The sequence below is a fragment of the Hemiscyllium ocellatum genome, chromosome 16 (genome assembly GCF_020745735.1).
Source record: "Hemiscyllium ocellatum isolate sHemOce1 chromosome 16, sHemOce1.pat.X.cur, whole genome shotgun sequence".
Classification (NCBI taxonomy): domain Eukaryota; kingdom Metazoa; phylum Chordata; class Chondrichthyes; order Orectolobiformes; family Hemiscylliidae; genus Hemiscyllium; species Hemiscyllium ocellatum.
In genome coordinates, this window is record NC_083416.1 from 331,508 (window position 1) to 346,130 (window position 14,623).

A 14,623-nucleotide genomic window follows, 5' to 3' on the forward strand; every position below is an offset into this window, starting at 1 on the left:
GATGGCATGATGGTAATGTCAATGACTAAGAGATAGCGAGGACTGCAGATGATGGGGAAGTCAGTTGATAAAGTGTAGCATTGAAAAAAGCACAGCAGGTCAGGCAGCATCTGAGGAGCAAGAGTCGATGTTTCGGACATAACCCTTCATCAGGACCTCGTTGTCTCTCTTGCTCCTCAGATGCTGCCTGACCTGCTGTGTTTTTTCCAGCACCACACTTTATCCAATGTTACTGGACTAGTAATTCAGGTGTCGAGGCTAACGCTCAGGGGACATGGGTTCAAATCTACCAACGCCACAACTGGAATTTAAATTAAATTAATCAAATCTAGAACAGAAAGCCAGTCTTAGCAGCGATGACCATGGTAGTTCAAACAACATCGATTGTTCAATATTACCCACAACTCTTTTGTAAATGTAACACCCCTTGAGCAACAAGTTCATTCCAACATTGAGTTCAAAATAGTAGGACATATTTATGCAACACAATGACCATTTACGACAACAATGTAAAATTCCTCTTCAGAATTTAGAATTATGACACATGTAATCAACAAGAAAGGGAGGACTGCAGATGCTGGAGAAGTCATAGTCGAAAAGGGTGGCGTTTGAAATGCACAGGTCAGGCAGCATCCAAGGAGCAGGAGAATCGATGTTTTGGGCATAAGCCCTTCATCAGGAATATTGAGAGATAAGGTGGATGGGAAATAATTATTGTCGGGGGGAGATTAGAGGAGTTTAGTGAAAAGCATACAAAGTTGCCAATCTCCAATATCATCTTAGGTACAACAGGTACCTAGGTACAGAACTTGATAGCTTTATTTTCTACTTATACATAAAGTTCAAAGTTCAGCATGACTTTATTATTTAAGTGCTTAGCCATGGGCCTGAATCCAGGCTCTTCCACCCCAATGCTGCTGCCACAGAATCATGTCACCATTCTTCAATGCCATCTTGCTTCTATCAACAATGTTGCAGCCAGGAGAATGCACAGGGCTGATCCCGGCAACGCAGCTGCCACTGAAGCTGCCAGGTGATCTCCCCAGTAGGTAACTAAGGTTAAAGTAAAAATAAAAGCCAAAGAGAGAGAAAAAAGTAAAAGCAGACAGAGCACGAGTCAATGTAGTGCTTCGCCTCGAGTGCAAGCTGGCTCGGCCCATCAGCATCGAAGTCTTCCAAGGATAAGAGGCAAGTAGAAAGGGGAATAAAAAAAAAGGAAAAAAGTAAAACTACGAGCTCCAGCTCAGGGCCCCTACCATCCCACCATCTTCGATCCTAATCCTAACGCTATTACCACCATATTGACAGCATTATCATGCTGAAGCTCACCCCATCATAAACATTTTCAAAGTTACCAATTAGAAACCCAACAAGCACAGCCTCAAACATATGTTAGTGAAAGGAGAGACTGGGAATTCTGTAACAAGTAATTCACTTCCTAGCTCTTCAAAGCCTGTTTACCACTTACAAGGCACAAGACAGGAGTTTGCTGGAATATTCTTCAATAGCCTGGGTGAGTGCAACTCTAAACAACACATGACATTTATCTTCATCCAAGAAAAAGCAGCCCAATTAAAGTGGTACTCCAACCATCAACACAGATTCACCCTTACCACCGGCACACAGTGACAGCAATGTGCACCGTCTCTGCTGCATTTGAATTTCACATTCAAATAATGTAATCAGCAAAATCCCCTCCAAGTCACGCACCAACCCAACTTGGAACTAGACTGTAATTTCTTCATTCTCAATGGATCAATGCCCTAGAACTTTTAGCCTTCACAGTACTCTATCGTGAAAACCACGACAGATAATTGTCTTCCAGAGCCAGTGGGGATGGAAAATAAATGCCGATCTTTCAAAATAACCACATCCCATGAACAATTTGCTACAGTTGTTGGTTTCCAATTTGAGCAACTTGCCAGATTACAGAATCTGAAACCTTAACAATCAAGATCAAGTATAGCATTATTAGATTCCTTGCTACAACAAATTACACACTTCCATTGAATGACTCATCACTTGAAAAGATTGATTGTACTGGGCACAATTCATCTTTCAACAAACTATGTAGGATTAACTGACCTAACTCTCCGCAAATTATTTTGGTTGCTTCCTTCTAATACCTCATAATACAATAATATTAAGTAAATATTGAGCTGACAACTGGACAATGCTTCTAATTTTGTTTTTTTCAAATTGTTAACTAGGGAAACAGGCAGAAGTCTGTTTGAGATATTGGTTTGAATTCATTTACCTAAATAGACAGCGGCTTTTATTAAAGGCTTTCAACCTAAGTGACTGTACATTGACCAGGAGATACTGTACCAACAATTTGGAGATGGACCATAGGACTAAGAAGAATAATCCATTGTTTTGTTCAGTCATTTAACCTCTAATGAAACAATCAGATTCAATTCTGTGATGTATGAATAGGTAAATCTCTGCAAAGTTGTCTGTGATACACTTTTAATTTGCATCATCTCACCTTTCCAATTTAATGCCACTTAAGATAGATCGCAAATATTAAATATCTAAATCGAATTATGCCGCAGTTAGTTTTCATGCAACTTACATTTTACAATAATACAGGAATGAAGTGATCTTCCACTTCAGCACCAAGCTAGAGGCAATTATTTCAGGTCAATTTTTAGAGCTGACATTTGCCACACCAACCTGGATTTGATGGGCCCAAGAAAAATTCAATATGAAATTCCAATTTCTACCTGGTAATATGCCTGGAAAATGCACATGCAAGGGCCACAGGCAATCCGGACTTCAGTACAACACTTACATAATCTAACTGTATTTACAAAAAATCTCAGAGTTAAACTAAGTGTGCCCTGTATATGAGACACCAGAGGAATATTGGCTAATGAACAACCATAAACTAGCAAGAATTAGGTGCCACTCTGGGAAAAAATGCAGAGGGGGGTAAAATATAGAAAATAAAAATAACTTAGATCCCAATTTGAAACACTTACGTACTCATTTTCCCAGCAGCAGTGAACACAACTTTAATATTTTAAATGCAACATTAAGCTTCATTCATTACATTAAATCATACACTTGGACTGCACAACATCCTATGCATACGCAGTTAAAACATTTCCCGAGCTCATACCTGGCCAATCAAAACGACGACAACAATAGACATGCAGACAGCATTTGGAGGCAACACAGAAAATATACCTGCATTAGTTTTTGAGTCCAGGTACACCATAAAAACATTTGTACCAAAACATTTTTTGTGAAGGTGCTGTATGAAATATGCACAAATGAGATGTTACATGTACAGAGCTCAATTTTGTAGTCTTATTCCACAGTATTGTTAAGTACAATAGATATTCATTTTGGTGGACCAGTGATAGCTTGGAGTTCATTTCGCAAAATAATGAATTGTACATAGAATTCTATCAATAGAGTATACAGGTATTTCACAAATTCAAGCCAATGGGAATATTTTTGATGTATGTGCATATACAGCTGAAGCACGTTTTGCTTATATCCCACCTTTGGAAAGCAGAATGCAATTCCAAGAGATAAAAATGACTGTAATTTATTCTAATTAAAATAACATTTGTAATGTAGCCATCCCGTTATCTGGTGATGGCTGTTGACTGGTGCTAATATTTGGTCCAATTCAGTGCTCCATAACCAAGAGCAACAAAGTCAATTAGATGGTGGGAGAGAGGCTGGAGTGGGAAAGGAACATTTCTGTGAAATTTACTTTCATGAAGATGATGCAGTTTACATAATTAGAACCCAAAGATTCTTGATAGATGAAGATAATTTGGCTATGGTTTTCATTTGTCTTTTATATTCAAGTTTGCCATTGGTTTCATCTAAGGTTCTGCAATTATCATAGTCAATGCACTGTACTGAAGTAACTTTTAACCTTTGTGTTTGAAGACCATTCATTACCAGTGCTTGTCCACTTGACAAAACCTTTAATTAATAAGGTGAGTCAACCTGTTCACCTCCTTCACCCTATCGTCACTTTCAGGAACACCTTCCTCCCAAACAATCAAATGCACAAAAAAAAAACCCAGTGACACATCAATTAAGGGAACTCAGAAACCTGGAAAGCCAACTTGTAAGACAAACTTTGGGAATTTTAATTTTTTTAAAAGCCACAAAAGAAATGCCTGACCTTTAAATATCAATTAGGAAGACAAATGCACATATTCAAATTAAAAATTGCTTATTTATTGCACATCACTGCCAAATTCAGCATTAATCTCAAAAATTATCACATGTTGCACCAAGGCAAAAATAAAATGCAATTTGGTCACACAGACAATTACAATAATTTGACCCTTGTCTTATTAAGTTCACTATTGACATATCAATGAAGTAGGCCGAAAACACCTTCACTCATTAATTTAAACACAAAGATTCTTCTGACCTTTGTTTAGGAATACAAAAACAGCATTCTGTGTGTCTCAACTTTTGTCATCTATTTGTTAGATTTCATGGTTTGGACTTAACATGTTTTTTGGATACAAATAGGACAGTTTATGTGAAAACAAGCCTGACACTTGACAGAACATGAAGATCACAGAATCAGTATCATGGAACTGTCAAGAGAGCTTGAGGTGAAACATGCTCTCTGGACACCATTAAACATTTCACAATTCAGTCAGACCCAACTCACATGTAAGTTTCTCTATGACACTATAATAGCCGTGGAGCAGCAGAACCGTTCCTGTCATTCACTGTCAAGAGTGATGAGTAGAGGAGGCAGACGCGGTGGCAGGGTGGGGGTTCAGGGAGGGACGGGGGGGACGAGAGGGAGAGAGAGAGAGGAAGGGGGGGGCGAGAGAGAGAGAGAGGGGGGGCGCGAGAGAGGGAGGGAGGGGGGGCGCGAGAGAGGGCGAGAGAGAGAGAGGGAGGGCGCGAGAGAGGGGGGGGCGCGAGAGAGGGAGGGGGGCGCGGGGGGGTGAGGGGGGTGAGAGAGGAAGGGGGGCTGAGAGAGGGGAAGGGGGCATGAAAGAGATGGGAGACAGGCAGCGGGGAGGGGAGAGAGGGAGGGGGTGAGATGTTAAAAGGGCTAATTGTTTTTCTGTCTTGCAGGCACGATGTGAATACCAAATCAGTGTTTTAAGGAATAATCTAATTACTATGTATTGTTTTTGGGTGGCGTGGTAGAGGGTTGCATTTTGCATGCATGACCTACTGTGATGTAAAACCATGTATAAAGAAGGATTGTTCCCTTTTGCGGGGAGCCTCGCTTGACATGCTTCTGAGATGATCTTACAGCTGTATCTCGTTCCTCTCCTGACAGCTGTTGCTTCAGTCAGGAAGCGGATTCCATGCTACGTTCACAAACTATTGAAGAGGAGAAAATCCTACCTACACCCCAGAAACACCAAGGAAATTATGAACAAATTTAACATGCAGCTGCTTCCCACCGAGATCTCAAAACTGGAAATCAATTGTTGAATCATGAACTGCTTTACGGAATGGCAGTTATACACATCTGGGCAGAGCACACACATCTATTCCCTCTGGTCTCTCTGTGCTGTGCACACAATGGGAGGGAGGGCGGGCGAGAGAGAAGAGAGATAGGAGAGGGAGAGAGAGAAGGGAGGGAGAGAGAGAGAGAGAGAGGAGAGACTGCGTCTGTGTGGGTTTCCTCTGGGTGCTCCAGTTTCCTCCCACAGTCCAAAGATGTGCAGCTTAGGTGAACCAGCCATGCTAAATTGTCCAAAGTGTTCAGGGATGTGTAGGTTAGGTGCATTAGTTGGGGTAAATGTAGGGTTGGGGAAATGGGTTGTATAGAAGTGTGTTACTCTTCAGAGAGTCAATGTGAACTTGTGAGCCGAAGGGTCTGATTCCACACTGTAGGGATGCTAATTCTTAATGTCTAAATGTTTACATCATATGCCTTTGTGCAACTGTTAAAAAATATTACGAGCTCAACCTTTAAATTATGCAGTGTTCTGAAACACCCTGGTCCAATTCAACACTGGAGATTCAGTCAGACGAACTTTCTACAAAGTTCTTTTTATTTTTTATTCTCTCATAGGACATGGACATTGCCAGCTCGCCAGCATTTATAGTCCATCCTCAGTCGCCCTTAACGAGGTGAGTTGCCTGCTACAGATGTGCTGCAGGCAGACCCACAATACCATTAGGAAATGAGTTTCAGGATTTTGACCTAGCAACAATAATGGAATATATTTCCAAATCAGGATGGTGAGTGGCATGGAGGGGTACCTGCTGGTGCTTCTATGCATCTGCTGCCCTGTCTTTCTAGATGCATTTGGAACATGCTGTTCACAGATCTTTGGTGAATTTCTACACAGCAATTTGCAGATGGTACATACTACTGCAAGTGAGCATCAGTGGTGGAGGAGCTGGATGCTCATTAAAATGGTGCTAATCAAAAAGGCTGCTTTGTCCTGGATAGTATCAATGAGTATTGTTGGAGCTGTGCCCATCCAGGCAAGTGGGAGGATTCTACTGTCCTCCTGACTTGCACCTTGTCGATGGAGGACAGTCTTTGGAGAGTCAGGAAATAAGTTACTCACCACAGTATTCCTAGACTCTGACATGCTCTTGTAGCCACGATACTTATAGGGTGAGTCCAGTTTAGTTTCTAGTCAAGGATAACCCTCAGAATGTTGATCATGGGGGATTCAGCAATGGTAACACCACTAAAAATCAAGAGGCAGTGGTTAGAATGTCTCTTACTGGAGATAGTCTTTGGCACCAAGCAAATGTTAGGCAATGTTACTTGCCATTTCAAATCTGGATCTTGTCACATTGAACACGTCCTGCTTCAGTATATGAGGAGTTGTGAATGGTACTGAACACTGCGTAGTCATTAGCAAACAGTCCCACTGCTGATCTTATGATGGAGGGAAAGTCATTGAAGAAGCAGCTGAAGATAATTGGGACAAGGACACCGTCCTGAAGAACTTATGCAGTGATGTCCTGGTGCTAAGATGACTGACCTTCAAAACTAGAACCACCTTCCTAAGTGCCAGGTATGACTCCCACTAGTCACCATCTGATTGCCATTGATTCCAGTTTTGCTAGGGCTCTCACTGTCATAGAGTATAATGCCTCAACTGTACTGTCTAGAATTCTAAGATCCAAAGATTTTCATAATATCTCTCATATTTAAATTCAGCATCACTAACAAATTACTAATTTAACATCTCTCAGTGCAAAAACACTGATCTGAGATTACACCAATTCATTTAATTATTTGTTACGCTTTTTTGTTAAAACTCTTATTTCCCAAGCAAATTGAAGGCTTGGATCAATTCATCATTTGCTTAATTTATTTACTCATTTCCTGATGCCCAAACCAAGCTCAATAGCATCAAACAGTTACCTGCAACTGATTATTCCTAAATATGAATGTAAGACAATTCTTTTCCCCATCCTCCCCTGTTAATCTTTAGACAGCATCCACTGACCAAATACCCCCTCATACACAATAAATAGAACATATCTAATTATTCCATCCTTGCATGCCAGGTCTGATGCCAGTAACCATTCTGCAAACTTTAGTTTAGTTTTAGGATTGGGATAACACCTTTAGGATAGAATTAAGTCGCACCATTGAAAGGAAGGGCATCAGAAATTTAGAATCATAGAATCATTCCAATGCAAAAAGAAACCATTTTGCTCAAGTCTGCACCAACCTTCCAAAAAGAACCCCACTCAGACCCAGCACCCCCACACTATCCCCATAATGCTACATTTCCCATAGCCAATCCACCTAACCTGCACATCTTTGGGAGGAAACCCTGGTGAAAACACATGCTGACAAGGGGAGAATGTGCAAACTCTACACAGTCACCCAAGACTGAAATTGAACCTGTGGGGCAACAGTGCTAACCACTGAGCCCCATGCCACCATGAACTTCCCGAGTTCAGGCAAGTTCTCAGAAGTTAAAAGGTGCTGAAAAAGGAGAGATTAGGTACTGCTAAAAGCAGAGGTTCTTACCCACAAAATCCAGGATTACACAGACAGACCTCTCGCACTGATTTTTCTCTCATTTCACATCAGTATCTGGGAGAGTGTTTCCATCCCATGCTTTCAGCAGAGAAAGTACAAATTTTGTAAGGCTAAGGAGGAGGTGAAAGATTTAAAACCTTGCACATTTCGTCGCAATCGCTGTCAAGTTTAAAAGATGACAAAACCCATAGCTCAAACAAAATTAAACTGCATTGCTGTACTCAAGGTAAACATAATATTTGTATCAAATTGTTTGTAGAGTAATGCACATTTCTATGTGTGTTCTTCATTGGTGTTGTGGTTAGCATCCCCCCTTGTCACATAGGAGACCGAGGTTCAATCCCCGAACGGGAAAACACATTATCTCGGGTCTGGTTGGTTCGGTTTGCTGGATGTTTCATTTGCAATACAGAGTGATGCCAACAGCATGGGTTCAATTCCCACACTGGTTGAGATCACTTGCCTTCTCAACCTTTCTGCTCAACTGAGGTGTAGTGACCCTCAGGTTAAAGCACCACCAATCAGTTCTCCCTAATGAGCAAGCAAACCTCTGGTCCTCTGGGACGATGGCAACTCTACCTTTAATGCACATTTCTCTCTTGCTAATATTTTCACCAGCTGAAGACCATGCTTAATTCTGTCCCCAAAAAGACTGGAAATTAACATCCATGTACGGAATTAAAAGACAGTGAATCCCCTTCCAACTCCAGTTTGACTTAGCCCGTTCTCACATTCGTACCTCTTCACCTTTGATGGTTTGCATGGATTTAAGTGATGGTGGTTGTTAATAAAAGGAAGTGTTACAGTGTTTTGGCGATGGGAAAAAAAACATTTAGTTGTATGCGATAACACTTCTGGGTATAAAGGAATAAAAAATGTTTTTAAATTAAAAGATAGTGGCACCAAATGAGAGATTTGATAGGACCAGAGTAATCCAAATTTAACAACCAATTCAAAGAAAGAACAAAGAATATTTACAGCCAAGGAACAGGCCCTTCAAGCCTGAACCGATCCAAATCCACTAGCTAAACCTATTGCCCAATTCCTAAGCATCTGTATCCCTCTGCTCCCACTTACTCATGCATCTGACCAGACGCATCTTAAATGAATCTACCATGCTTGTCTCTACGGACAATGTGTTCCAGGCACCTACCACCCTCTGTGTAAAGTACTTGCCACATATATTCTCATTAAACTTTTCACCTCTCCCCTTGAAAGCATGACCGCTCATTATTGAATTCCTCATCCTGAGAAAAAGCTCATCTCTATCTACCCTGTCAATACCCTTCATGATTTGGAGATGCTGGTGTTGGACTGGGGTGTACAAAGTTAAAAATCACACAACACCAGGTTATAGTCCAACAGGTTTAATTGGAAGCACACTAGCTGATGAAGGAGCGTTGCTCCGAAAGCTAGTGTGCTTCCAATTAAACCTGTTGGACTATAACCTGGTGTTGTGTGATTTTTAACTTTATACCCTTCATGATTTTGTAGACCTCAATCAGATCCCCCCAAATCTCCTTTTCTCTAATGAAAACAATCCTAACCTACTCAACCTCTCTTCATAGCTAGCACTTTCCATACCAGGCAACATCCTCGTAAACCTTCCCTGCACATTCTCCAAAGCATCCACATCCTTTTGGTAATGTGGTGACCAGAACTGTATGCAGTATTCTAAATGCAGCCGAATCAATGTCTTGTGCAATGTTAACATGACCTGTCAGCTCTTATACTCAACACCCTGTCTGATGAAGGCAAGCATACCGTATGCCTTCTTGACCACTCTATCCACCTGTGCAGCCACCTTCAGGGTACAATGGACCTGCACTCCTAGATCTCCCTGCTCAACAACTTTCCCAAGGCTCTTCTGTTTACAGTATAATACGCTCTAAACTTAAACGTCCCAAAATGCATCACCTCATATTTGCTGGATTGAACTCCATCTGTCACTTCTCCGCCTGACTCTCCAGTCAACCTATATTGTTCTATATTCTTTGACAGTCACCTATGTTTTCTGCTATTCCACCAATCTTTGCGTCATCTAAAAACTTACTGATCACACCAAGAATGCCCTATTCCAAATCATTAAAGTATATTACAAACAAAAGTGGCCCCTGTGGAACACCACTTGTCATCCTTCTTCATTTCAAGAAACTCCCTTCAACTACTACTGTCCCCTGTTGCTCAACCAGTCTTTATCCACCCAGCTAGAATACCATGCATACCATGTGACCTCACTTTCTCAATTAATTTACCATGGGGAACCTTATCACAAGTCTTACTAAAGTCCATGTGTATGACATCTGTCAACTTGGTCACTTCCTCAAAGAACTTGATTAAGTTGATAAGGCACGATCTACCCCGCACAAAACCATGTTGCCTATCACTGATAAGCCTAATCTTTTCCAAATATAAATAGATTTTTTTAATCCCTCAGTACCTTCTCCCACCGCTGACGTCAGGCTCCACTGGTCTGTAGTTACCTGGAATATCCCTACTTGCCTTCTTGTACAGGGGACAACATGAGCAACTCTCCAGTCACTCGGCATTTCACCTGTGTTTAAGGTTGCTACAAAGATATCTGTCAGGGCCCGAGCTATTTCCTCTCTCGCCTCCCTCAGCAACCTGGGACAGAACCCATCTGGTCCTGGAGAGTTTTCCACCTTAATATCCTTTAGCCTACTCAACACATCCTCCCTCCTTATGTCAACGTGATCCAGAGTAAACAAACGTCTATCTCCAATCTCAGCATTCATCACCTCCCGTTCCTCAGTCAACACTGATGCAAAGTAATCACTGACAATCTCACCCATTTTCTCAGGTTAAACACACAACCTTCCTTCCTTCTCCTTTTAGTGGACCAACTCTTTCTCTGGTTACACTCTTTCTTCTTATATAAGAATAAAAGGCCTTGGGATTCTCCTTAATTCTGCTCGCTAAAATTATTTCAAGACCCCTTTTCGCTGGCTTGATTCCTCATTTAAGATTGGTCCTATTCTGCTGATATTCCTCCAGGACCCGTTCTGGTCTCAGCTGCCTGGACCTTATGTATGCTTCCCTTTTCCTCTTGACTAGTCACACGATTTCTCATGTTATCCACAGTTCACAAATCTTGCCTTTCTCATCTTGTTTTCCAAGGGGCATGCCTATCCTGCACAACCTTCAACCTATCTTTGAAAGCCTCCCACATATCAAATGTGGACTTTACCTCAAATAGCTGTGTCCAACCCACATTTCTCAGCCCCTGTCTAATTTTGATATAATTAGGCTTGGCTCATTTGTCTCAAAACTCGCTAACTCATTTGTGTACAATTGACAGAGTGCTAATCATACAGTCACCACTGCACTCATCCAAGACTAACCAGCTATCACCTTTCCATCAATAGGCAAAACTTCGTACATTAGAACATCAGTTATGGTGTAACCGCAGAGTAATGACATCTTGAACTAAATCTCAGTTTGTATTTAAGTTGCAAGGGACTAAATACTTCCTCACAACCATAGAAGAAACTTTGACAGTTCTTTCCCATGTTTTTGATTGCAGATTTCACCAGTTTGCTCAGATAAGCACCAATGATAGTTTGATAGCGTGCCAAGTAAATTTAACACAGCACAATATAGGGGAAAGGAGGAAAGCCTCTATGAGACACACATTTCATTGAGGCATAGGTCAATGCCAACTAAGCCCTCCAATCACAAGCATCCAAATTTTAATACGGCGCTTGTTTTGAAATGTAACTCTGACAACCCAAGTAAAATTGCCAACTGATACAATGAAGAGCAGATTTTACCAAGAGGAGCAACTGGACTGCAACAATTTTTTATTTAAAAATGATGAATTTATTGTCTAATTAATGCATTAGAATTCAGACTCAACATACGTGCCATTCCATAGTATTGTTTTAAAATTAGATAGAAATGAATTTGTATGGATGAAACATGCTGAATCTGCCAGACCAGCTGTTATGGTACTGAACTGGTGTTACAATCAACAAATACACAATTCACTGAATAAAGTAACTGCAGAAGCTGCTAGGAAACAAGGACTTCAAAAAACGGACAGCAATGTGAAAATTGCTGTACAGTAGGAGAAAGTGAGGACTGCAGATGTTGGAGTTGACAGCAGAGTGTGTGGTGCTGGAAAAGCACTGCAGGTCAGGCAGCATCCCAGAAGCAGAAGAATCAACTTTTCAGGAAAGAGACCTTCATCAGAAATAAGGCTTGTGGGTCAAGGGGCTGAGATATAATTGGGAGTGGGGTTGGGTAGGGGGAGAAAGGTAGCTGAGAATGCATAGGTAGATGAAATGGGGGAGATGTGTGTGAGAGAAGACCCGGGGGGGGGAAATCGGGAATTGATCTCATGTGGTTGCAGAGTCTCAAGGCAAAATGTGAGGCATTCTTCCTCAAGAAGTCGGGTGGTAAGGGTTTGACGATGGAAGAGGCCCTGGGAGTCCAACCAGAGATGTTCTCTGAAACGATCCACAAGTAGGCGTCCTGTCTACCCGATGTAGAGGAGACCACAGCAGATACAATGATTACCGTAGATGACATTGGAGGAGCACGGGTAAATTTCTGTAGGATGAGGAAGAATCCTTTGGGGCCTTGGACGGAGGTGAGGGGAATGGTGTGGGTGCAGGTATAGCCCTTCCTACGGTGGCTGGGTAATGTACCGGGAATGGGGTGTTAGCTTGGGGAGGGGGGGGGGGGGGAGAAAGAGCGTGGACGTGTGGAGGGAATGGTCTTTCCGGAACACCAATAGGGTTGGGGAGGTTAATATGTCTCTAGTGGAGGAGTCTGTTTGCAGGTGGCAGACGTGGCGGAGGATGATGCGATGTATGCAGAGGTTTGTGAGGACCAGAGGGATTCTGTCCTCCTTGCGTTGGGAGGGGTGGGGTTCTGAATGTAGCCTGGAGTCCATGTGGGCTCAGTCAATTCTGAATGCAGTCCAGATTGCCTGTCCTCACTTTCCACCCCACCAACCTCCACATACATCGAGTCATCCTCCGCCATGCCCACCACCTACAAATGGACCCCACAACCAGATACATCATTCCCTCCCCACCCGTATTAGCCTTCCGGAGAGGCCATTCCCTCCATGACTCCCTCATCAGGTCCATGCCTCCCCACCAGCCCACAACCAACTCCAGCACCTTCCCCTGTCACCGCAGGAGGTGCAAAACCTGCGCCCACACCACTCTCAATGAGAATGCGTATACAGTCAAGGCAGACAGGGAAAGAGTTAAGTTCTGAGTTTTGTGAATCAAGTGGTTCAGCTGAGCATGACTTAGATCAGATAAGAACTTACCGTTACCAATGGGCTGCTGCAGGCAAGACTAATAGGTTAACAAGGTGGAAAAGCATTAATTACGTAAAGCTATTTAACAATATTGGAAGCAATCAGTATGCAAAGTCAGCTAACAAGGGGAAAAGTATCCATTGAAAGAATCCAGTTAACAAGGTTAAGAACATTCATTATATAACAGTAAAGGCCTTGGCCTCTGCTATTGATACTTGTTAATTGTAACAATCACCCTATTAATATGCATATTGACTTATCTGGATGCTCCTCCCTGTAAAATGACTATATAGTTCATTGAGAAACTGCTGTTCGAGAGAAGACCGTGAACTCATGTCCCTGTACACATAGGTGATCATTCACTCTTACTCCAGGGCCCGGAATAAAGATGAAAGAGCTAAAACAATACTAAGTGCCTGAATGTTCTGCTTTGACTATGGAGGGTTGTTTTTCAGGCTGGAGGCCTGTGACCAGTGGAGTGCCACAAGGATCGGTGCTGGGTCCACTACTTTTTGTCATTTACATAAATGATTTGGATTCAAGCATAAGAGGTCCAGTTAATAAGTTTGCAGATGACACCAAAATTGGAGGGGTGGTGGACAGTGAAGAGGGTTACCTCAGATCTGGACCAGATGGGACAATGGGCTGAGAAGTGGCAGATGGAGTTTAATTCAGATAAATGCGAGATGCTGTATTTTGGGAAAGCAAATCTTAGCAGGACTTATACACTTAATGGTAAGGTCCTACCATTAAGTGTATAAGTCCTGCTAAGATTGCTGAACAAAGAGACCTTGGAGTGCAGATTCATAGCTCCTTGAAAGTGGAGTCACAGGTAGTTACGAAAGTGAAGGCGGCGTTTGGTATGTATTCCTTCATTGGTCAGAGTATTGAGTACAGGAGTTGGGAGGTCATGTTGCGGCTGTACAGGACATTGGTTCGGCCACTGTTGGAATATTGCGTTCAATTCTGGTTTCCTTCCTAACGGAAAGATGTTGTGAAACTTGAAAGGTTTCAGAAAAGACTTACAAGGATGTTGCCAGGGTTAGAGGATTTGAGCTATAGGGAGAGGCTGAACAGGCTGGGGCTGTTTTCCCTGGAGTGTCAGAGGCTCAGGGGTGACTTTATAGAGGTTTACAAAATTGTGAGCACAGCCGCCTCAGCGCCAGAGACCCGGGTTCAATTCCCGCCTCAGGCGACTCTCTGTGTGGAGTTTGTACATTCTCCCCGTGTCTGCATGGGTTTCCTCCGGGTGCTCTGGTTTCCTCCCACAGTCCAAAGATGTGCAGATTAGGTGAATTAGCCATTCTAAATTGCCCATAGTGTTAGGTGAAGGGATAAATGTAGGGGAA

The 14,623-nt window shown here is 42.3% G+C and overlaps 1 protein-coding gene across 4 annotated transcripts in view; it reads right to left on the bottom strand.

Moving 5' to 3' along the window:
* The window catches only part of fam193b (family with sequence similarity 193 member B), a 129,499-nt gene that overhangs the window by 83,869 nt on the left and 31,007 nt on the right, over positions 1–14,623 (bottom strand). The window contains exon 1 of one of the 4 annotated variants that reach the window (XM_060836969.1): positions 6,537–6,566. The exons of the other annotated variants lie outside the window; for them this stretch is intronic. Coding sequence (XP_060692952.1) covers positions 6,537–6,560 — 24 coding nt within the window. The 5' untranslated portion in view covers positions 6,561–6,566. Of the gene's footprint in view, positions 1–6,536; positions 6,567–14,623 lie in introns of those variants that run through there. 4 annotated transcript variants of the gene reach the window in all.